The following is a 24,123-nucleotide window of genomic DNA, read 5'->3' on the forward strand; positions in this document are numbered from 1 at the left end:
CTTGGTCTCAAAAAACAAAACAAAAAAAAAGAAATTAGAGTAGAGGTTGCTTCTTAGTCGGGGGAGAGTGACTGGAATGAGGCACCGGGGAGCTCTGGGGGCAGCAATGCTGCTGGGCTCGGATGAGGTCTCTGCATTGGATGGCACATTCAGGAAGTGCTGCACTTAGGATTGTGTGCATTTTACTGCAACTGAGTTAGGTCTTGGTGAAGACATTGAATCAAGATGGTTTATAGCGTATTTCTTGATAGATTTGTTAATAATGCATCCATTAATATGTATATAAATTAACAAATTCTTTAGACACACAAGTGTTGATTAATACTCATAAATGTTTATGTGCTCAAATTGGTCATAAAAATGTATTTACATTTTACTGCGAAAGGAGCAAGTCATCTTGTATTCAAATAGATGTTTATGGTCTTCCTGAGGATGAAGCATTATAAGCTATTGTGGCAAAAGTTAACGTTTTAACGTTCTTTTCTGAGTTTCTAGTCAATGTGAGTCAGTGCTCTACCGTGAACTAGAACGAGCCAATGAGTATTGGGGAATCTTCCAAGGGGATCGGTGTGATGGCACAGGAGCTTGTCCTCGAGGGCAGCCCCTGGGTCCTGCTGGGAGCTGTCGGCTACTGGCTGTAGATGCTCACCCCTTGCTCCAAAGCCTACACATTCAGGAAAAAGAGCTGTCCTGTTGACACCCCTCCCTTACCTCTTTCAATGTCTGTTGTTGGAAATTCGTTGTTTGCTTTTCTAAACCACGATTCCATTTATGCCCTAGGGAATGTGCTTCATTCGGACCACCCGACCAGAAACTATCGTTATTTACACCCCACAGGAACGCTTTGCGATCGGACAGGCCAAGGTAAGGGCTTAAGCTCTCCAGCGTTATTCAGTATCATCACCTGTAAAAAGAACGCTTCTGAATCTTATCAGCAGGTATCTTTAGAGTTGAGGCATCATCCTTTCTTTGCTCTCATTAAAAAAAAAACAACAGTTGTGACCTTTCCCTGCTTTTCCTTGGGAAGGAACATTTTATGAATTTCAGCTTAGCTCGAACTCTTTGCTCAAAGATAATAACATGAAGCCACTTGAGCATCTGGGCTGTTACTTATCTTGGCCACAAACTAAACAAAACAGAAGTCATCCCGGTGGTGGCACACGCCTGTCATCCCAGAACTTTGGGAGGCAAAGGCCGGGAGGATTGCTTAAGGCCAGGAATTCCAGAGCAACCTGGGCAACATAGCGAGATTCCCAACTCTAAAAAGTTTTTAAAATTAGCCGAGTATGGCGGCGTGCACCTGTAGTCTGCGCTACTCAGGAAGCTGAGGAAGGAGGGTAGAGGAGCTCAGGAATTCAAGGCAGCACCGAGCTATGATGGATCGCACCACCGTACTCCAGCCTGGGTGACAGAGTAAGACCCTGTCTCTAAGAAAAACACAAGACAAAGAATAATAGAAGTCATTTGAAATGAATAATCTGTTAGTTTCAGATTTTATAGATCTACGGCCAGGAAGAAAAGGGAACATGATCTCTGGTATTCTAACAGAAGCCCCGAGAAGTTCAGATTATCAGCCTATCCAGACAAGGATTGAAGAAGGTAAGAGGCTTACTTAAGGGTTTTCAGCCTGTGAGCACCAAGACCAGAATCCAGGCCTGGGTAGTGAGCCCAGTCTCCCCAGGCCTGCTCAGCAGCCCCTGCTCAGCCTGCCTGTCCGGGCCATGCGTGGGGAACACCAGAAACTTCCATGGAGAAAATAAGTGACTCCGCTCATCACCTAGAGAGTGGGGCCTGCAGGCATTGTGGCATGCTTCCTTCCTGTCTTTTTTCTAGGCATACATGTATATTTTACACAGCTGAGATTATACTGTATAGAAAAGTTTGCCCATAGCCACTCCTGAAAGAGCAGCAGGTAACATCCGGTTTGGTTGCTAAGGACTAGGCTGCTCCAGAATTCAGTTTCGAGTGCTGAGAATGGCCAGAGTGCTGCCATAAAGCAGGTGTTTCCAGAACTGTCCACTGTGTGCCATAGCTGGTAGCTGGATGGAAAAGATAGTGTTCACCTTTAGTGTTAACTACAGGTTCTGTTTCTGTGGGAGAGCGTCTTGACATTCACATGGTTTGCAGAGCTTGCTTATTTCTGTCTCCTTTTTCCTAATACTTTTCCTGTCCTGACGAAAGAAAGTAAATTTCCTGGTGGGAAAGGATGTGAGTTAAATGTGTATGATAATATGCATGATGTGGATCATTAAAGGGCTGGGCTTTGCAAAGAGGATATGGATATGTGTGCACATGAGTATATGTATTTAAGAGGCCAGGGTATCCTCAAAGAATGGGGTGGCTCAGAAACCCTATCTGTATTATCAGTAATGGTTCTTAAGCTACAAGGAAATCTATACAGAGAGAGGAAGTGGAGAATAATTCCAGATGCCTCTGGTGGGTAGCTTTGGAGGCAACTGAACTATGAAAGAAGCCCAGGAAGTCGCCATTGCCTGCAGAAGAGTACGTTATTGAGAGCGAGGGCTTTGATGTCAGCCCCGCCTGCCCTGAGCCAATTCTTCCTGCTCTGAGATTTGCTTTCCTCAGCTGCAGAATGGTCGCACCACTGAACGGATCTTACAGGGAGGCTATGAGGGTTCTCAGAGCTCAGGCGCACAGAGCGTGTTCCCGTGAATGTGTTAGTCATTGGAGGCCAATCTCGGTGTGCCATAGTCAGCTCTCAGACCAGACCCCTGATGGAGATGTAGCATCTCCATGCTGCAGGACAGCTGGGGCAGCATGGGTGCCTATCAGAAAGTATGTGTCCTGGCTTGTAAATGCATGGTTTTTTTTAGTAGTTAATTACTAAGAAGTGAAGTTGTTAGAATCGGGATAGTAGCATAGCAGCGTGCATTCCGCTATGAGATGCACTCTGTGTAGTAACCACAGCATTCTGTTCTGCTGGCGCTATACCAGGTCCTCCGCCACCGTGTCAGTGACAAGGTCACAGTTAGTGGAGCTGGAATTACTGTGTACGAAGCCTCAGCAGCTGGGAAGACAGGACTTCGCTACCTCCTGTGCCCTGAGCGCTCTTTTTGTTTTTATTCCTGCATGTTCTTTATTCTAAGTCTGCTTCTTGTACCAAGCTGGTTTTTGCTGTTCTGCAGATATTTTTATCCGTGTCATTGACCTGTTTACCATTAAACCTCTGGATGTCACTACCATCATCTCCAGTGCGAAAGCCACAGAGGGCCGGGTCATTACAGTGGAGGATCACTACCCACAAGGTGTGTGTGGGCATTGGGAATGCTCTGAAAAGTTCTGATGCGAAGTGTTTTTGTTTTCCTTTATTATTCACGTGGCAGACTCTCAGGCGTCACCTGAGGTTTACGTCTTACCCGCCATGCCTTTGTTGTTTAGTACTGACTAAGCGTGAGGCCATGTTCATACACCGGTGTGTCTCCAACGGTGCACAGTGCCCGGCCACCAGGGCGGGTCAGTGGCAAGAGGAGCGGCGATTGCAGGCAGGGGAGGAGGCATGAAAAGCATCACAGTTTCTTTGGGTTTGGAATGATGAATAGTGTGCCCCAGACAAGTCATGGTGGCGCACACCTGTCATCCCAGCACTTTGGGAGGCCGACACAGATAGATGACTTGAGGCCAGGAATTCGAGACCAGCCTAAAAATGTAAAAATTAGTTGGGTGTGCTGGTACATGTTTATAGTCCCAGCTACTCGGGAGGTTGAGTAGCACGAGAATTGCTTGAACCCAGGGAGTAGAAGTTGCAGTGAGCCAAGATCATGCCACTGCACTCCAGCCTGGGCAACAGAGTAAGACTCCGTCTCAAAAATAAAAAGTGTGCCCCAACCAGAGAAGCAGGAACAGGGTCTTTCAAGCAGAGAACACAGCAAGTGTAGAAAAAGCGTGTGCCAGGAGCAGAGGGCTGGGCACTGTTTGGGCCTGGAAAGGTCAGGGGGGGCAGATGAGGAGGTACAAGGAGGAGCGTCACGTGTTCATGTGGCAGGGGCCCCCAGCCTGCAGAAGCAGTGCCTGATTCTCTGGAAGGACTCCTGGGCCCCAGAACACAGTCACCCGTACAGCTGAGGTTGATGACAGGGAAAGGGCACAGGGCGGGATCCACCAGGGCAGGAACTGTGGGTCAGGTGGAGTTGAAAGAAGTCCTGCTCCAGGCTCCATCCGGCCCCATGGAGATGGTGAGAAGTGCCTCCCATGTAGGCTCTGTTTCTGCCCAGGGATGCCTGCTAGAGACTTGGCACCCCATGTGTTTACTGGGGGCAGCAGGTAACCAAATCCCTGGCTCCCAGCAGGAAAGCAGGTGTTCACGTCAACCGCGTTGTTCCTACAAACCGTCCAGGTGCAGGACCGCCCTGTCCAGTGGGGAAAGCGTCGCAGCTGCAAGGAGACCGTCGGCCCAGAGCCAGGCTTGCCAACCAGCAGCCTCAAGTCGGCCAGTCACTTTTCTGCACTGTTAATTTGTTAGTTTTAACCATTTTCAGGTCCCTGACAGCTTTGAAAATCGGAGTGCCACAGACCCCCACACTCAGGCAGCCCCTACCGTAGGCTGAGGCAGAGCGGTTTGGAAACCGGCAGTTTAGAATGAGAACTCAGGCCCGTCGGGGTGACTGTTCACATGAATCAGATTTTCCCCTGGGAAGCCATAGATTCAAAGGCCTCTCCATGTTAGGGCTTTAAGACTGACTAGCTGCTTTCACAAAAGGGCCTGACGTCCTTGTTTCCCCAGGTGGCATAGGGGAAGCTGTCGACGCAGCCGTCTCCACGGATCCTGACATTAAAGTTCATTCGCTGGCAGTGTCGGGAGTGCCTCAGAGTGGGAAGCCCAAGGAATTGCTGGATACGTGTGGAATTAGTGCCAGACACATCGTAGTGGCCGTGAAACGCATGTTGCTGAACTAAAATAGCTGTTGGCTTTGGTCTTAAAAGGCCTGTTTACCCTACGTTTGTTTGTTCGAATCTATACTGTCATGCTTTGTTTCTTAAAGGCAAAGCTAGCTAACACCTTCCTTCACCCCTAGTTTGGAAATTCAAGCTAACTACTTACCCTTTAAACTGTGACTGCATATGCAAATACCACAATAATTTTTGAATCATTAGAGTCATACAACGTTAAGTGAAGACAGTAGGTAGGTTTTAAACCACCCGACAGTGAGTCTCCTGACGACACCGCATCTCCACCGCTTCCTACTGCACTTCCTCATGAGTGACTAGTAGAGGTAATAAATTCTTCAGTGTATTTCCTTGATGAGTAACTTACCTGTAAGGCTCTAGATAAGTAGTAGAGGTAATCGTTTTCTCAATGTATTTCCTTCATGAGTAAAGAAAATGTGAACTGAAGTGTAGATTGCAGTGGCCTAGATTCCACAGCACAATAATACCGTGACACCTGCTGTTCCCACCTTGGGGTTCTGTGTGCTGCCACCCAACCTGCAGCCTCCTGGGTAACGGTGTGACTGCAGCTGCCCTGGAATTCACTTCACTGTTGGCCTTCGTCTCCCCTCCGCTGTTGAGAGCCTGTCAGGCAGCAGGGAAAGCTTGTTGGGATGTCCTGTGTGCTTGTGTGACTGCTCTGTGAAGCGATGAGAGCACACTGGTTCCGGCCTCTACACTGTACTGTTCAAGTCGGTAATAAAGCATTTCAAAACAGCTGCTTTATTCAGCACATGGTTTCTGTGCAAATCAGTTTCTCAATGGTCAGTTCCTAAATAAGGAAAAAGCCTTTATCTAAACCGGAAGGAGAATGAGCCGTGGCCCACACCAGTAAACCTGGGAAAGAATGGGCTGCGGATGAATCACTCACTAGAGAACAACACGTGGCCTGAAAAGCTGTCCCTGAGCTGATGCCTTCCATAGCTATAAGCATATGAAACTATGTGGCTAGAGGCGAGGCATATTGGTTCACGTCTCTAATCCCAGCACTTTGGGAGGCCAAGGCTGGTGGATCACCTGAGGTCAGGAGTTCAAGACCAGCCTGGCCAAAATGGTGAAACTCTCTCTCTACTGAAAAATACAAAAATTAGCCAGACGTGGTGGTGCGTGCCTGTAATCCCAGCTACTTAGGAGGCTAAGGCAGGAGAATTTGCTTGAACCCAGGCAGTGGAGGTTACAGTGAGCTGAGATCCTGCCATTGCACTGCAGCCTGGGCAACAGAGCAAGACTCCATCTAAAAAAAAAAGAAAAAAAGCATGTGGCTGGAACAAAGTGCCAGCCATAAAAAGATGAGCCTTAGCTTCAAAATTGGATTTAAAAGTCGGCCAGATGTGTCTGCTGTGTCACAGTCCTGTTTGGGCTTTGCTTTTGTTTTGAGACAGGGTCTTACTATGTTGCCCAGGCTGGTCTCAAACTCCTGGCCTCAAGTGATCCTCATGCCTGGACCTCCCAAGTGTTGGGGTTGGAATTACAGGCATGAGCCACGATGCCCAGCCCATTCCTCATTTTTATTGCCCAAATTAAGTGGTCAGAGATCTTTGGATTATGAGCAGTATCACTGAGGAATTGTTCTAGAATGTGGGGGATAAAGATGGAAGCACTGAGCTGGGACTTGGGAGTCCCCAGGATCTCCACCTAATCCTGCTTTTACAAGGCACTGAGCTGGTTTCCTGGCCTGTAAAATGAGCGTGATGAAGCTCTGCTGATTTCATAAGATTTCAAAATGTATTTTGTAAAAATAGTTTCTATAAGATGATTGCAGAAAATTTAGAAAATGCAAAGAAGCAAAACTTTGTTTGCCTCTCTTACCTCACTATTTCACGGTGATCACAGCTTCTCACACTAAGACCACTTTACTCATTTAAAGGATCCAATTCAGTGGTTTGCATTCTTTGTACGGCCATGTACTGTTCTATTGTATGGATGGAACACATTTTATTCTTCCATTCAGTTGATGAACGTGGATTCCTTCCACGTTTGTCTCTTGTGAAGAGTGTTCTGACGATTCACATATTTTGTGAAGATGTAGATTTCACAAACTGTGAAAGATGATGTGTGGATGTATGTCTTCCCTTCTCAGGGATGTGCATACCAGGAGTAGAACTGAGTTGCTGTGTCGCCGGGTACTTCTATGTACCCTTTGAGCACCTGTGGTTGGAGGTGGTGTTTAAACAGTTTTGTGAGGAGTCGATGGAGTGGCACTGAAGGTGCTGTGCCATCTGAAAGGCATCACTTTAGAGGAAGGCATTCTTTGTTTTGTTGTTTCGTTTTTTAGTTCTTTGAGGAAGGCATTCTTAACAGACAAAAGCCATGCTTGCTTGTATTCAGGTGCAAAATGTCGGATTTGGTGAGAGCGCAGGCCTGGTGCATGGAAGCTCAGGACTGGTGCATGGAAGCTCAGGGCTGGTGCATGGAAGCGCAGGGCTGGTGCATGGAAGCGCAGGCCTGGTGCATGGAAGCTCAGGGCTGGTGCATGGAAGCGCAGGGCTGGTGCATGGAAGCTCAGGGCTGGTGCATGGAAGCGCAGGGCTGGTGCATGGAAGCGCAGGCCTGGTGCATGGAAGCTCAGGGCTGGTGCATGGAAGCGCAGGCCTGGTGCATGGAAGCTCAGGGCTGGTGCATGGAAGCGCAGGGCTGGTGCATGGAAGCGCAGGCCTGGTGCATGGAAGCTCAGGGCTGGTGCATGGAAGCGCAGGCCTGGTGCATGGAAGCTCAGGGCTGGTGCATGGAAGCTCAGGGCTGGTGCATGGAAGCGCAGGGCTGGTGCATGGAAGCGCAGGCCTGGTGCATGGAAGCTCAGGGCTGGTGCATGGAAGCGCAGGGCTGGTGCATGGAAGCTCAGGGCTGGTGCATGGAAGCGCAGGGCTGGTGCATGGAAGCGCAGGCCTGGTGCATGGAAGCTCAGGGCTGGTGCATGGAAGCGCAGGCCTGGTGCATGGAAGCTCAGGGCTGGTGCATGGAAGCGCAGGGCTGGTGCATGGAAGCGCAGGCCTGGTGCATGGAAGCTCAGGGCTGGTGCATGGAAGCGCAGGCCTGGTGCATGGAAGCTCAGGGCTGGTGCATGGAAGCTCAGGGCTGGTGCATGGAAGCGCAGGGCTGGTGCATGGAAGCGCAGGCCTGGTGCATGGAAGCTCAGGGCTGGTGCATGGAAGCGCAGGCCTGGTGCATGGAAGCTCAGGGCTGGTGCATGGAAGCTCAGGGCTGGTGCATGGAAGCGCAGGGCTGGTGCATGGAAGCGCAGGCCTGGTGCATGGAAGCTCAGGGCTGGTGCATGGAAGCGCAGGACTGGTGCATGGAAGCTCAGGGCTGGTGCATGGAAGCGCAGGAGTGGTGCATGGAAGCTCAGGGCTGGTGCATGGAAGCGCAGGGCTGGTGCATGGAAGCGCAGGCCTGGTGCATGGAAGCGCAGGGCTGGTGCATGGAAGCGCAGGGCTGGTGCATGGAAGCTCAGGGCTGGTGCATGGAAGCGCAGGCCTGGTGCATGGAAGCTCAGGGCTGGTGCATGGAAGCGCAGGGCTGGTGCATGGAAGCGCAGGACTGGTGCATGGAAGCGCAGGGCTGGTGCATGGAAGCGCAGGGCTGGTGCATGGAAGCGCAGGGCTGGTGCATGGAAGCACAGGGCTGGTGCATGGAAGCGCAGTGTGGCAACGAATGGGGCAACTAATTCCATGATGAAAAAGTGCAATTTCTAAACACAGGAAGAGCCCCCAGAGTCTCAGTTCAGTCCCCTAGAAGGTTCTGGGCAGAAACACGACAAATGGAAGTAATGAGAGTGCAGGCGCCATGATCACCCAGCGAGGGGAGTGAGCCCTGTTGCCAGCTTGGCCTGGCCGTGACTTCTGAGTAAACAAGTGTGTGTTTCTGAACTGTGAGGAGCCTGGTGATGAAGACTCCCTGGAAGATGCCGTGGACCCTGGCCTTCGTCCAGCCCCTCACCCTTGAGTCCTCCTAACACCTTTCTGCTCTGATTATTTCCCATGAATAAACCACCCAGCAGAGACTCCAGTACCATGTGCCTCAAAACCTGGCTTGAATCCTCAGATCTGCTTCTTGCCCATGGGGCCTTGGGTAGCTGTAGAAGGGGATGATGGTGCTGATGACAGGACAGTATCTATCCCACAGTGCTGTGGTCAGGATGTTAGTGCCATCATTTCGAAATACCCGTGCAGGCCTGCTCTGCATACCTGGCAGCTGCCTACTCCCCAGTGCACCCTCGGCTGGCTCGCCCCATCGGCCCCTCTGCAGCCTCCTTACCCACCTCGCTGGGGTTATGCTGAGGCTGGCAGTGACCCACCCGCCTGTCTGCTCCCGAAGGGTGAGCCTGGGCTGAAAGGGCTGACACTGGATGGACAGGGAGGGTTTGCCAGGCGCTACATGGAGGGCATGGCTCCTACCTGTGGGTCAACAGTGGTGGCAGGAGGAGTCGCGGCCTGGGTGGAGAAGGGGACAGAGGTGTGGTGTGAGTGGAGGCGTGCAGCCCGGACCCTCCTGGTTGCTGAGGCGGGGAGGAAAACCCTTCAGCCTCGGAGCCCAGCCTCCCCGGGAAAGCCGGGAGAGGCTCCACCACTTCAAGAGGCCTCCTTGCCCTGCCAGGCCGAGGTCGGGTTTAGAGAAGCTGGGACGTTAGATTCAGGAGAGCTGAAATGATCCCACGTGTCATTCTGTATTTGGGTAAGGAAGCTGAGCACGCAGAGTTACAAACTTCTCAGGGCAGGACCTGGGCTGCACCTGGTATCAGGGCCCACCTGAGAGGCTCTGCCTCCCTAAGTGTACCTGCACCCCTGGAGCGTGGTGAGATTGGACGCTAGTTGTGGGTCTAAGGGCAGCAGTCTAGTTGTGTTGTGGAGGGTCCCCTGGCAAAGCTCCTCCCCAGGTAAGCTTGTGACAGAGTTCTCCCAGACAATGGAGGTCAAGCACCTACACCACCCAGGGAGGCTCAGAGGGACTAGGGGCTTCTGGAGTCTCAGCTTCAACTGAGGCCAACCAGATGGCCCAATTCCAGGATTCAGGGTCCCATTCCTCCAAAGTCACTGCCCACGATTCACGTGGGAAGCGTGGCAAGGCTGGGAATTCATAACTGTGGGAATCTGTAACTGGCACAGTCAAATGTGTTTGATTGTTGGAGCCGTCAGCCCTGCAGGTACAAGGAGTAAGGGAATTACGAGGGCTTTCCTGGAAGCACCCTAGTTCTCCTGTGGCTTGACCTGAGAGGGAGCCTGAGCTCATTGTGACCACCACGACAGATGCAGCAGGGCCTTCAGCTCCCAGGTACTTGCTTCTGTTGACCCATCATCCCAAGCAACCGGAGTGACAGGCCATGGATGGCTTGTGCCACACTTCCCAGTGGGAAAAAATGCTCAACCCTGCACTCCAGCCCAAAGGCAGAACCAGACCAATCCCCAAACTGTGTGCATAGCCGTATCTTCTAGAACCTCACCCAGGGCCAGTTCTAAATTAGGAACCAGTTAGAAGACAAAAATCCATACCTAGTATCTCAAGAAAGGAAATTGAAAGCGTGTTTGCTTGGGGTTTGAGGACTGAAAGTGCAAAGGGACACTGAAGTAGAGTTGGTGAAGGGAGAAGGTACAACCCTCGGAGCGAGGGGGCAAAAATAACGATGTTGGGGTGACTGTGAGTCTTGCAGTGAGCCTGGGAACATGGAAGGGGGGGCTGCTGCAGGGCATCACAGGAGGAGGAAGCAACGCCGTCTAAGAACGGGGCAGGAGGCAGTGTCTGTGGCATCATCCTCCAGTTCACTCATTCTGTCTTCAGTGGCATCAATTTGTTGTTGAGTCCATCGGATGAGATTTTCAGTTCAATTACTAGGCTTGTGTACGTCTACAAGTTCTGCGTGCTGCTTTTTCAAATATCTCCCTGGATTAAACTAACTCTTCTGTTTTGTATCCCTTTTTTTTTTTTTTTTTTTTTTGAGATAGAGTCTGGCTCTGTCCCCAAGCTGGAGTGCAGTGGCACGATCTTGGCTCACCACAACCTCCACCTCCTGGGTTCAGGCAATTCTCCTGCCTCAGCTTCCCAAGTAGCTGGGACTACAGGCGCGTACCACCACGCCCAGCTAATTTTTTGTATTTTTAGTAGAGACGGGGTTTCAACATGTTGACCAGGATGGTCTCGATCTCTTGACCTCGTGATCCACCCGCCTTGGCCTCCCAAAGTGCTGGGATTACAGGCGTGAGCCACCGCGCCCGGCCTGTATCCCTTTCTTCCTACCCTTAGATTGTGTCAGAGAGACTATTAGAAGATCTGAGGAGTCAGTAGCTTTACATCACAATGCAAACATCTGTCAGAACTGCTCTCTGATCTGCTGAGAATTCCAAGGCGGTCAATCTGTGCTTGCAGAATTCACCCGATTAGGCCCTTTTTATCCTCCTCTTTTTACCATGTGATGACCCAAGGCCTGGGAGATACTGGGCCAGGCTCGCCTCCAACTCCTTCCTTTCACACCCATGGCACTCCACACACCACACACCATGGGGAATCTCAGAGAGTGGAGCAAAGCTGGGAAAGGGCTCGGGCTCTGGAGCCCAACTTCATGTGTCACATTTCCCTCCTGTTCTTGTCTGAAAATGGGGGTAACACTGGTACTGAGGTCCTAGGGCTACTGTGAGGAGGAGGTGGATGCTCCCAGCCATCGCTGACAGTGACTTGATAGGGCTTTTTCAGGATTCCATCCCGGAACTGTGACAGGTCCAGCCTTGCTCTCTGACCTGCCCATTGATTCTCCATGACGGTGGCCAGTGCTGTCATCATGAGGCTGTGGGCCCCACTTCAGCTTTACCCCCGGAAGTCCTGTGGCGGAATCCTGGGATGAAGTGTCCCCTCTAGGGAAGGTAAGTTGTCTCTGCCAGGATCCCAGCAGTATGACCGCACTAGGGAGGCGAAGTGATCTCTCACCCGGGGCTAACAGAGGCCTGAATCTTCTCCCTGTGCCTCTGAGCAGGCAGGCCATGCTGGAGGGGGCTCAGGGTGCCTGCTGGGAGGCGGGCAGACTCCTCTCCTGCTCAGGCAGACCCAGGCTAACACAGATCTGCTATCCCTGAGCTCCCTGTGCTGAGGGGCAGGACTCACCCCATCTTTCCTTCATCCCAGAGGGAACCCTGCAAAAACACTGGAATGAGCTGAGGGGCTCCAACACGCTCACCATCTGAAGGCACAAGGCCTCCTGTCCCAGAGGCCATCAAGACCAAGCACAGCAAGCTGTTCCTGCACAGCCCCAGCCTCAGGTCCTGCTTAGGCCTGTTTTTTTGTTTTGATTTTTTTTCTCTGTATTTAAAGACGGGGTCTCGCCTTGTTGCCCCGGCTGGTCTCCAGCAGTCCTCCCACCTGAGCCTCCCAAAGTGCCGTGATGACAGGTGTGAGCCACTGAGCCCGGGCGCCTGTTTCCCTTTGTCCTTTGTTTCCTCCCAGGGACTCCCCTCACTCACCTGTGGCCAAGATATGCTTGAAGTGACAAAACGACAAGTTGTATGACTGCTCCTTCCCTTGTCTTCTCCCAAACTCCACTAGGAACGTGCGGAGGACAGACCATGGTACCTGACAGGTACCACACTCAATCCCAGCCTAGTCAGCACTGGCTGATGTGACCTAGACCACAGAGCATAGCTGGACACTGCTGCTAGGGCAACCTTCCCAGCTTGGGTCAATCAGGAACTTCTAATGGGCACTCAACAATGTCACCCACAACCGGGTGAAGTGGCTCACACCTATAATCCCAGCACTTTGGGAGGCTGAGGTGGGCAGATCACTTGAGGTTAGGAGTTGGAGAACAGTCTGGCCAACATGGTGAAACCCCTTCTCTAACTAAAAATACAAAAACTTAGCTGGGCATGGTGGTGCACTCCTGTAATCCCAGCTACTCTGGAGGCTGAGCCAGGAGAATTGCCTGAACCCGGGAGGCGGAGGTTGCAGTGAGCCGACATCACACCACTGCACTCCAGCCTGGGACCACAGAGCAAGGCTCTGTCTCAGAAAAAAAGAAAAACAAGAAATTCCACCGACAGTCTCCTCACTCTCTAGTGGGTGTTAGATGAACTTTCTGTAGCCACTTTGGGCAGAGGGAGGATACAGCCTAAGCCTGGGTACCCAAGAAGGTTGTGCAGGCTGGATTCTCTGCACAAGGACACTTTCCTGGGGAGTGAGTGGGCTGAAATCCCTCCCGTGTCCTCGCCTCCAGCCACATACCTGCCCAGAGGGCAGAGTGCGTCTTGCAGATCCACACACAAGCCTGCACGGGTGGGTGGGGGCCCTGGAGCCCAGACGGGCACCCAAGGAATCTTGCAGCCCTACACGGTGAGGACGGGGGACTGGCAGCGTTCCACCCGTTGGCTCCTCTGCCTCCTGACCTTCCCACTGGAATCCTTCCAATACATGAACCGTTGGCACAAAGAAATTGAAGTGGGTTTTTCCACTGCTACCCTCGCCATCTAGGACTCCGTTGTCTTTTTTTTTTTTTAATTGGGACAGGGTCTTGCTCTGTTGCCCAGGCTGGAGTGCAGTGGCATGATCAACACTCACTGCAGCCTGGAACTCCTGGGCTCCAGGGATTCTCCTGCCTCAGCCTCCCAATTGGCTGGGACTACAGGCGCACACCACCATGCCTGACTAATTTTTTTTTTCTTTTGTAGAGGTGGGGCCTTGTTAGGTTGTCCAGACTGGTCTTGAGCTGCTGGAGCCAAGTGATCCTCCCGCCGTAACCCTAACCCTAACCCAAAGTGCTGGGATTACAGGCAAGAGCCAGCGTGCCTGGCTGGACTCCACGGTCTCTTACCTGGACCGGGGCGATGGTCCCACCCAGGCCCTCAGAACTGGGGGATGAGCTGTTTGCTTATGGCTCACCCACGAAAAAGAAACTCCCAGAAGGAAGGGACCGTGTCTGCAGCGCTCCACCTCCAGGCCCCAGACTGCAGGTATCCCTTGCCAGCCGAGCTGAGGCCAGCAGGGCAAAGTCCACTCCTGCCGCCTGGACTAAGGCCACGGTCTTCTCGAAAGAAGCAATGCTGAGAAGTGGGCTCGTCCCGTCACGCCAGCAGAGTCCCAGGAAGCCAGGGATGTGGGTGTCAAATGGTCCCGGAGAAGATGATGGGAAACTTCACGTGGAGAAGAAAATGCCCAAGAATGAGCGAAGCCGTCTGCAAGGACCCTCGAAGGGAGCTGGCAGGTGCACTAGGTGTGGCGAGATGCAAAGCGAGGCTCACGGCATTGTTCCCTGGAAGGACCAGTGCAGAGGAGACCACAGGTGCCTGCACGTTTAAGCGGGAGTACGGCAGTGCGATCATGGGGGAAAGGCGGTGTGTGACAAATGGTATGGAGGAGACTGACAGTGGGAAAGCAGCCGGGCACGGTGGCTCACGCCTGCCATCCCAGCACTTTGGGAGGCCGAGGCGGGCGGATCACTTGAGGTCAGGAGTTCAAGAGCAGCCTGGCCAACATGGTGAAACCCCGTCTCTACTAAAAATACAAAAATCAGCTGGGCGTGGTGGCACGTGCCTAGTCCCAGCTACTCCGGAGGATGAGGTGGGACAATTGCTTGAAGGAAGACTCCGTCTCAAAAATAAATAAATAAAATTGAATGAACACATGCCAAATGACACCACATATTTCACAAGGATCTGTAGAAATGGAAGGTCCTAAGCACCACAGCGCCTTTGGGAGGGAGACTAGGAAACCGGGAGAAGGAAACAGCAAAAAGCTACTGTTCTCCCAGCCAATTTTGAGACACCTAAAGAGTTGTTAGCCCAAACGGTGCTGGTGAGGCTGTGGGTAAACACTGAGGGTACAGTGTGGGGAAGGGACAGTATCAAAGGTAGGGTCTTTTAGGGAGGCAATTCCCTAGTGTCTATTACAATTTTAAATGCAGGCCACAGAAAGTGGCACACATCTGTAATCCCGGCACTTTGAGAGGCCAAGGCGGGAGGATCGCTTGAGCCCAGGGGTTCAAGACCAGCATGGGCAACACAGTGAGACCCCGTCTCTACAAAAAGAAGCTTTCTAAAAAAGCCAGGGGAGGTGGCACACACTTGTGGTCCCAGCTACTCAGGAGGCTGAAGTAGGACGATCACTTGAGCCCAGGAGGTTGAGGCGGCGGTGAGCGGTGATCTAGCCGCTCCACTCCAGTCTGGGCCACAGACTGATACCCTGTCTCAAAAAAAAAAAAAAAAAAAAAAAAAAATGTATGTACATATATCTGGACCCAGCAATTCCGCTCACAGGTAATTATCCTACAGAGAGATGGATGCATGTTCAACGCTGTGTTCCTAGTAAATGGAAGGTAGGAATAATAATGCTTTAAAACTACATCAAATGGGGGCCAGGTGCAGTGGCGCACTCCTGTAATCCCAGCTACTCGTGAGGCTGAGGCAGGAGAATCCCTTGAACCCGGGAGGCAGAGACTGCAGTGAGCCGAGATTGCGCCATTGTACTCCATCCAGCCTGGGCAACGAGAGCGAAACTCTGCTCAAAAAAAATTTTTTGTCGTTGTTTAAATAAAAGTACATCAGGCTGGGCACTGTGGCTCACGCCTGTAATCCCAGCACTTTGGGAGGCCAAGGTAGGCAGATCACCTGAGGTCGGGAGTTCGAGACCAGCCTGACCAACATGGAGAAACCCCATCTCTACTGAAAATACAAATAAAAAATTGGCCGGGTGTGGTGGCACGTGCCTGTAATCCCAGCTACTCGGGAGGCTGAGGCAGGAGAACTGCTTGAACCTGGGATGCGGAGGTTGCGGTGAGCTGAGATCGCGCCATTGCACTCCAGCCTGGGCAACAAGAGCGAAACTCCATCTCAAGTAAATAAATAAATAAATAAATAAATAAATAAAAAGTATATCAGGCTGGGTGAGGTGGCTCACGTCTGTAATCCCAGCACTTTGGGAGGCCGAGGCAGGCTAATCACCTGTGGTCGGGAGTTCGAGACGAGCCTGACCAACATGGAGAAACCCTGTCTCTATCTACTAAAAATACAAAAAAATTAGCCCGGCACGGTGGCGCATGCCTGGAATCCCAGCTACTCGGGAGGCTGAGGCAGGAGAATCGCTTGAACCTGGGAGGCGGACGTTGCGGTGAGCTGAGCGGAGATCGCACGATTGCACTTCAGCCTGGGCAACGAGAGCAAAACTCTGTCTCAAAAAAAACAAAAACAAAAACAAACAAAACAAAACAAAAAACAAGGCTGGACGCAGCGGCTCACACCTGTAATCCCAGCACTTTGGGAGGCCGAGGCAGGTGGATCACGAGGTCAGGAGTTCGAGACCAGCCTGGCCAACATGGTGAAACCCTGTCTCTATCAAAAATACAAAAATTGGCCGGGCGCAGTGGCTCACGCTTGTAATCTCAGCGCCTTGGGAGGCCGAGGCGGGTGGATCACGAGGTCAGGAGTTCGAGACCAGCTGGCCAACACAGTGAAACCCCCGTCTCCATTAAAAATACAAAAATTAGCTGGGCGTGGTGGCCGGCACCTGTAATCCCAGCTACCTTGGGAGGCTGAGGCAGGAGAATCGCTTGAACCCAGGAGGCAGAGGTTTCGGTGAGCTGAGATCGCACCATTGCACTCCAGCCTGGGGGACAAGAGCGAGACTTCGTCTCAAAAAAAAAAAAAAAAAAAAGGCCGGGCGCGGTGGCTCACGCCTGTAATCCCAGCACTTTGGGAGGCCGAGGCAGGTGGATCACAAGGTCAAGAGATCGAGACCATCCCGGTCAACATGGTGAAACCCCGTCTGTACTAAAAATACAAAAATCAGCTGGGCACGGTGGCGCGTGCCTGTAGTCCCAGCTACTCAGGAGGCTGAGGCAGGAGAACTGCCTGAACCCAGGAGGCGGAGGTTGCGGTGAGCCGAGATCGCGCCATTGCACTCCAGCCTGGGTAACAAGAGTGAAACTCCGTCTCAAAAAATAAAAATAAAAAAATCTAGGCACAGTGGCTCACGCCTGTAATCCCAGAACTTTGAGAGGCCGAGGTGGGTGGATCACGACGTCAGGAGTTCAAGACCAGCCTGGCCAACATGGTGAAACCCCGTCTCTAACAAAAATACAAAAATTAGCCAGGCGTGGTGGCAGGCGCCTGTAATCTCAGCTACTTGGGAGGCTGAAGCAGAGAATTTCTTGAACCCGGGAGGCGGAGGTTGCGGTGAGCCGAGATCACGCCACTGCATTCCGGCCTGGGCGACAGAGTGAGATTCTGTCTTAAAAAAAAAAAAAAAATCTAATTTATAGGCTGTACGTGGTGGCTCACGCCTGCAATCCCAGCACTTTGGGAAGCTGAGGCAGGCGCATCACTTGAGGCCAGGAGTTCCAGATCAGCCTGACCAACATGGTGAAACCCCACCTCTACTACAAATAGAAAAATTAGCCAGGTGTGGTGGCACACACCTGTAGTCCGAACTACTAGGGAGGCTGAGGTGGGAGGATCCCTTGAACCTGGGAGGCAGAGGTTGTTGCAGTGAGCTGAGATGGTGCCATTGCACTCAGCCCGGGCAACAGAGCGAGACTCTATCTCAAAAACAAAATAAAAAGTTGAAATTATAAAAAAGCTAAAAAAAAAAAAAAAAAAAAGGAAAGTCGCTACAAAATGTGTAGCATAAGGGGTCTTAAATTGTGTGATATATGGGTGACTGCACAGAAAAATAGAGTAAATAACTATACTTTTTACACATGGGATAACTTGCTTCAAGTCGTTTCAAAAACTTTTTGGGTGCTTTTTGGTGAGACAGAGTCTTGCTCCGTCACCCAGGCTGGAGTGCAGTGGAGCCATCTCAGCTCACTGCAACCTCTCCCTCCTGGGTTCAAGCGATCCTCCTGCCTCAGCCTCCTGAGAAGTTGGGATTACCGGTGTGTGCACCACCGCGCCCGGCTAATTTTGTATTTTTATTAGAGGCGGGGTTTCACTTTGTTGGTCAGGCTGGTGTCAAACTCCTGACCTCCAACGATCCACCCGCCTCGGCCTCCCAAAGTGCTGGGATTATAGGCGTGAGCTACCGCGCCCGGCCTCAAAAACCCTTCAGTGATTCGCCTGAAGAATTTGCTGTTTCCATCGAGACTACACGAGGCCCTGCGCGGCGACGGCCGGTGCCTGGAATCCCAGCACTTTGGGAGGCTGGGGTGGATCACCTGAGCCCGGGAATTCCAGACCAGCTTCGGCGACAAAGCGAGACCCCATCTCTACAAAAACTTTAAAAATTAGCCGGACATGGTGGTGGCGTGTGCCTGTAGTCCCAGCTACTTGGAGGGCTGAGGCCGGAGGTGGAGGCCGTCGCTCGGGTGGGGAGGTCAAGGCTGTAGTGAACCCACATCGCGCCACTGCACTCCAGCCTGGGCGACAGAGTGAGACCCTGCCTCAGGAAAACCCATTACAAATACAAATACAAATAAAGCTACACATTCACTTCTGCGTGGACTCGAGCGTTCAAGACGGGCGTGGCAACCCGATGACAGGAAACCCTGCACGTGCGCGCTCCCAGCTGGCTCCTCCGTAAGGGCCACCAGCCACGGGAAGCTGCAACCTCGTCCCTCATCAGGCAAAGGCTCAGCCTGCGGCTCCACGAGCGTGGACCCTTCCCTGGCCGTGAGCGGGAAGAACCACGGGCCCCGCCCCAAGGGCTGGGATGGATCTCGCGAGCGGGAGGCGGAGGGGACTCGGCCCACCACAGCGGAGGACAGCGCGTGGCTCCGCGGAGATAAAGCTCCGCGGTGACGGACTCGATGAGTCCCGGAGCAGAGCGCTGGCTGCGCTGCACCGCGGGAGGGAGGGGGCGTGCCTACCGCGGGCCCACGGGAGGGAGGGGCCGGTGCCGGGGACAGGAACCCGCGCAAGCGCGGAAATGCCCACGGCCGCGCCCTCCCGCGCGCACCACGGCGACACCCGGGCGGCCCTCGGAGGGCGCGGACGTCGCGCCGCGCTCCCGGGGCGCTTCAGTTGCGCCCACGGCCAACGCTCCGGCACCGGCCGACAGGTGCCACGGCCTCTGGACGTTTCTCGCCCGTTCTCGGGAATGGAACGCTTAGAGAAGCACAGGTCCACACTGAAAACACCAGGCGGCGGTGTTGCGCGTGCACGGCTGGAGGGTCTCGCGCGACTCTGCGGCCAGCGTCCCGACCCTCGCCCCGTGGACGCCTGGGAGCCAGAGAGGGACGCGCCCCGCCCCGCAGGGCCGCAGCGGCGCGCACGCGACGGGGTGGCGCCCATTGGGCAGCAGGGGCGTCCGTCAAGGGCGAGGGGCGGGAATTCCGTTCAACCTGCGCATGGTCATTGGCGACGACAGGCGAAGAGGAGGCCGGATAGGCGGGGCGGGGCGGAGCTTCCCGTGGGCGCCTGGAGGCTGAGAGGAGCGACGGATGCGGAGGCGGGGAGCGAGGCAGCTGTGGGCTCCGGCGGGCGGAGGCGAGGGCGGTCCCGTCCCGCCCCGCTCCGCTCCCGCGTCGGCCCCGCCTTCCGCGCCTGCGGGTCCTCGGGCCGGCCCTGCGGGGCAGGCGCCGAGTCCCTTTCCGGCGCAGGCCGGTGGTCACTGTCCTCCGCCGGGGACTTGGCGGACAGGCGTCCCCCGAGGTCAGGGCCCGGGAAACCCCGTGAGCCGCTCTCGCCTGGGCGCCGCCGAGGGGCCGCCCCGCCCTTCCCACGCCACTGTGCTCCGAAAGCGCCTCGGGGCGCGTCTGGGGGGTCCTGGGGAAGCAGGGCCGACCCCAGCCGCCCACTGGGCAGCGTCCAGGGAGAGGTGGGCAGAGCGGACCCAGTCAGGCGTCCTGGGGGAGGTGGCGTCTAGAGGTGTCTGTGCACCATTCCGCGGGTGGCGCGCGGTGGGGTAACAAAGTCTTCCCCGTCCCTTGACAGCCGTGGCCGCCGGGGAGGGAATCCTGCTCTGCTGCGGGCGGCCGTGGGCTGGGGCGCTTCCCGCCAGACTGGCTCCTCGCGGAGGTAGGGAAGGCGAGCCCCGCAGAAAAGGCGGTGGCTTCCCTCGACGGAGCCATCCCTCCGGCCGGTCTTCCCGCGGGAGGATTCCGGCACCCATGGGACCGCGGGGCCCCGCCCAGGGTTTCCGGGAAAGCCCCGCGTTTCCCTCCACCCTTCCCGCGCCAGGAGGGTTCCCAGCTGCTGGCGATGCTGCCCAGGCGGCTCCCCCCAGCGCCGGCACCCACCCGGGAGCCGGCCGCTGGGTTTGGCCCGTCTGCTCTGGTTCCTCTTTGCTGGGCTCCGAGGCCTGGTGTGACTTCCCGTCTCCGCGGCGGCTCTGGCGACCCTGCTGGGTGTCTGCCCCAGGGGATTGCATCCCGGTGGAGAAGACACTTCCCGACCTCTCCCTTCCTCTCCTCCGCCCCCTCTGGCTCCCTTGTCCTTGCACTCTGCCTTGTCCACTCGTGTGTCCGGGTCTCTGTGTGTGTGTGTGTGTGACCGACGCGAGCCCTTAGTCACTTCTCGCTACTATTTTTTCCCCATGTTATCACTTGTCTCTTGACTGTGTGGTTTGCGGGTTGTGCTTGGTCAGACAGGGGATTTTAGTTTTCGTGTCATCTGAAGCTCCAGGCTTTCCTGACGGCTTCTGGGGGTTCTTGTCCGTTTCTTTCCTTCTGGCTCACACCGTGTCTTGCCCCTGGCTGGTGGGCACCAGTTCCGACTGCTGGGTAACAGGTGACCCCACGTTTTGGTCCTTCCCCACCTGGTGCTCCTCAATCCCCAGGGTTCCGAGGGACCGGCTCTGGGAGGGCTCTCGGGGAGCCAGGGACTATGGCCCAGGGTCCCGCTCAGGCTGCTTTCGGTGAAGGTGTCCACTGGGGCCCAGCCGTCCTATCTGACTGAGTGAAGAGGCTGTGGCAGGAGGCCTCAGTTCCTCCCCATCGCAGACCTGCAATCCAATCGAACCAGCAGGAGAGGGCGCCCCAGACCCGGCCACAGTCTCTGTGTGTGACCGGGTAGCCTAAGTGACTCGCCTCACCTCCTCCCTCCTCTGTGGTTTTCAGTGGTCTCACAGGTCCACCCTGGAGCGCGCTGGAGAGGGCGCCATGCTCAGGGTGGAGGCTGTTCCTGCGTGCTGCGAGTCAGAAGCGTCCTTGCACCTTGCACGTGTAGACCTGTGTCGGCTGCTGGAGGCCTCCAGAGGGAGGGCCGCCTCAAGGGCGTGTCCTTGGTGTCAGCCGGAGCAGCAGGCCACCTCCTGGGGCTGACACTGGGCCGGGGCCTGCATTTCTGAGGGCGGAGCGTGCTTTGACGTCCTGAAAGGGTTGCAACACCCATCACAGAGAACCCCAAGAAGGGAGACTCTGTCACAGAGACCCCGTGTGCCCCACAGGGTCTGCGCCGTGTGCTCTCTGGCCCTTCGTGGAAGTCTTTCCCAGCCCCGGTCCGGGAGTCCCGGTCCTACATCCCCAGGAGCCCGCGGGAGGCCCGTTCTGGTCACCTCAGCCCCTTCTGCGCGGTGTGAGTGCCCCACGCCAGCCTGGGTGGCAGGATGTGCCCCGCACCTCCAACGCCCTCCCCCCCGGGGGCTCATTCCTGCCCCCGCCCCCTCTCTGCCCCAGGTGGGGGACCTCGCTCTGCAGACAGAGGAGGCCTCTCCTTCCCCCATGCAGCCCTGAAGGGGAGGGGCTGGCGCAGGGAGGGGTGTGGGTGTGCCGTGTTGCCATGGTGAAGGCAGAGCGGCTCCTTTTTTCCCTGACGTGTCGGGTTGCCGGATCCTGGGCTGGGGGGGTGGGGGCAGCCCCTGGTCGTCGGGGGGTGGGATGTGGAGGGCCAGGTGGGTTCCGGAAGGGGCCCCGGGAGGACCTTGGCATCTCGTTTCCCTGGAGACGCGCCCCATCCTTCCCCCTGGGACTGGCAGGTGACTTCATGATGACGCTCTCGCTCTCTCGGCGGCTCTGAATTTGTCACCGAGGTTCTGTGGGCGGCGAGTGCTTTTCCTGTTGGCCGCCATCGCCTCTGGGCAATACGGGGGCCCTTGGTGACAGCTCCTGGCCCCTTCCAAAGCCGCCTGGCTCTCCTTGAACTGGAGGAGAGCAGGTTGCCGGGCCTTCCCTGAGGAATGTGTTCCTGGCAGGTGGGGACAGCCCCTCCCCCAGGGTGTTGGGTAGAGGGTCCTGGGGCACCGCAGGACACGGTCAGGCCCCCTGAACCCCCACGCTCCTGGGCCATCTGCCTGCTGGCTGTCCTCTGTGACCCCTCTCTCCCCTGAGCTGAGGCGCCGGCCTGGTCCCCCGGGAAGGAACAGTGAGGAGGGCCGACTGTCCCTGCTGTGGGGGCCTTGGGGGCCTGGACGGGGACTGCGTCCTCCCTCCCCCGGCTGCCCAGTGCCCTCGCTCAGGGAATGCTCTTCCAGCAGCCTGTTTCGCAGATGGGCATGGTCACGACAGCAGCCAGACCCTGTCCCGGCCCGTGCACCCACCTGGACGGATCGGCGCCCTCCTGGACTTACTGGCTCCATTCAGGGTCCCAAAGGAGCTGCCCCCGAGCACCCTGGGGGACTCCGGACCCCTCAGGCCGCGGCAGCTACCAGCAGCCCAGGATCAAGGTCCTGCCCCCAGGAAGAGCTGGTGCCTTCGGGGACCGGGCCCTGGTTGCAGTTGGAGAGTGGGCCCAGGGACTTTGCTCCTCTTGGCTGCTGCCCTGCCTCCTGGGGGCCTCCCCAGACCCCCGGCTGCTGTCAGCTGGGGCTGGGGGTCCTCTGGCCTAGGGGGTGTCCCGGTTTGGGAGTGCCCTGCCCTGGACACTGTGTCCGAGGAGGATACATGCTTGCCCTTTGTTGGGGTCCAGGCACAGGGTGAGGGGCCCTCGGCCCCACCACCAGCGTCTCTGGGAGCCCTGGCTGGGCACGGCGCCTCTTCGGAGGGATCCTGCCTCGGGCCTGCCCCCCTCCCCCCACGCAGCTTGGGGCCCTGGTCGGTCACCTCCTGGCCACCACCTGCTGCTGTCCTAGACTCAGCTGGGCCCTGCAAGCCATCCGTGTGCCCGGGACACCCGGCCCCTCTGCGGGTGTTTGCAGACACCCCCACGGTGATGTCTGGGGGCCTCTCTGGGCCTTTGTGTGCCGAGTTGGGGGTGGGTGGTGGCGGGGGTCTTCCCATAGTCACCTGCTTCCTGTCCTCCTGGGCCCCAGGTCTGGGGGTACCCTGTCTGCTTGGTTTCCAGCCTGAGCCCCTCCCTGTGCTGGGCCGGTCCCCTAAGCTTCCCGGGCAGATTCCCAGGTCCGCCCGGAGGAGCCCAGAGCCCTGGAGTGGAGGCCAGGCCTCCCTGTGCTGGGGACCGCACCGGAACCCCGAGGGACTCCTGGCCAGGGTTCCCAACGGTGTCTGAGTGCTGGACTCAGTCCCTGGCCGTAGATTTCGGGGAGCCCCGCTCTGAGGGGCTGTTGCTTCCCTTTCCTCTCCAGGCCCCCTCCCAGTTTCCTGGGAGAGCGGGGATGGGGCTGTCAAGAGGCAGAAGGGAAGGTTGGGGTGCAGGGGCGTGGCTGGGGCGAGGGAAGGTCAGCTGGGCCGCCCCCCTCCCTGCCTTCCTTGGACTCAGTCCAGACACATCTTCCAGATTGGGGGCCTGTGCACCCTTCATGTCCTCCTAGTAGCGTGGCGGGTCCTCCCGGGTCTTCCTCAGTGTGGCTGGGTCCGCAGGCCGTAAGCCCCAGCAGGGTGGGGGCCCGTGCTCTTGTTTTTGCTCCTACTTGCTGGGCCTCCCCGGGGAGGCCCCTGGCCAGGACCATGCCGATCTCTTTCCCTGCTGCCTGCTTGCCTGGGTGACCTCCAGCTCACTGCCCCGTGAGGACTGTGGCCTCGCGCCAGGGCCGGCCCCAGGAGCCTGGATCCCCCAGTTTATCTTCCGCCTTTGCCGCCCCACATGTGTCCCTGCAGCCTGGGTATCATCCGGAGGGTTGGGGGACGGGTACCCCTGGTTCACCTAGCCCAGCCCCAGGGCAGTTCTCCCGGTGGCCGTGCCAGGCACGTGCTTGGGAGAGGATGTGATGGAGCCGCCACAGGGAGGGGGCAGGAGACTCTGGGTGACTCGGGGCAGGAGGGGGCGCCCCAGAGGTTCAGAGTCCTGGGCACACCGTGGGCTGAGCCGACAGGTCGGGGCCTCAGGGGGACCTGTCGTCCTCCCCACTGGCACTGGATCTTTCTGGGCCTGGCTCTGCTGCCTGCCACCCCCATTCAGCTGGTGGCTTCTAGAGGCTTCCAGAGCGTGCTTGGCCCCTTTG

General features: G+C 55.9%; 1 protein-coding gene across 1 annotated transcript in view; it reads left to right on the forward strand.

The window, feature by feature from the left end:
• The window catches only part of TKTL1 (transketolase like 1), a 21,599-nt gene extending 16,515 nt beyond the window's left edge, over positions 1–5,084 (forward strand). Inside the window, exons 9-12 of the mRNA XM_064371514.1 lie at positions 781–864; positions 2,956–3,067; positions 3,147–3,266; positions 4,742–5,084. Of these exons, the coding sequence (XP_064227584.1) occupies positions 781–864; positions 2,956–3,067; positions 3,147–3,266; positions 4,742–4,914 (489 nt within the window). The 3' untranslated portion in view covers positions 4,915–5,084. The remainder of the gene's footprint in view (positions 1–780; positions 865–2,955; positions 3,068–3,146; positions 3,267–4,741) is intronic.
• Positions 5,085–24,123: the final 19,039 nt, after the last annotated feature.

This window comes from Aotus nancymaae, unplaced genomic scaffold (genome assembly GCF_030222135.1).
Source record: "Aotus nancymaae isolate 86718 unplaced genomic scaffold, 86718_ANA_hifiasm-v0.15.2.pri h1tg000138l, whole genome shotgun sequence".
NCBI classification, from domain to species: Eukaryota; Metazoa; Chordata; class Mammalia; order Primates; family Aotidae; genus Aotus; species Aotus nancymaae.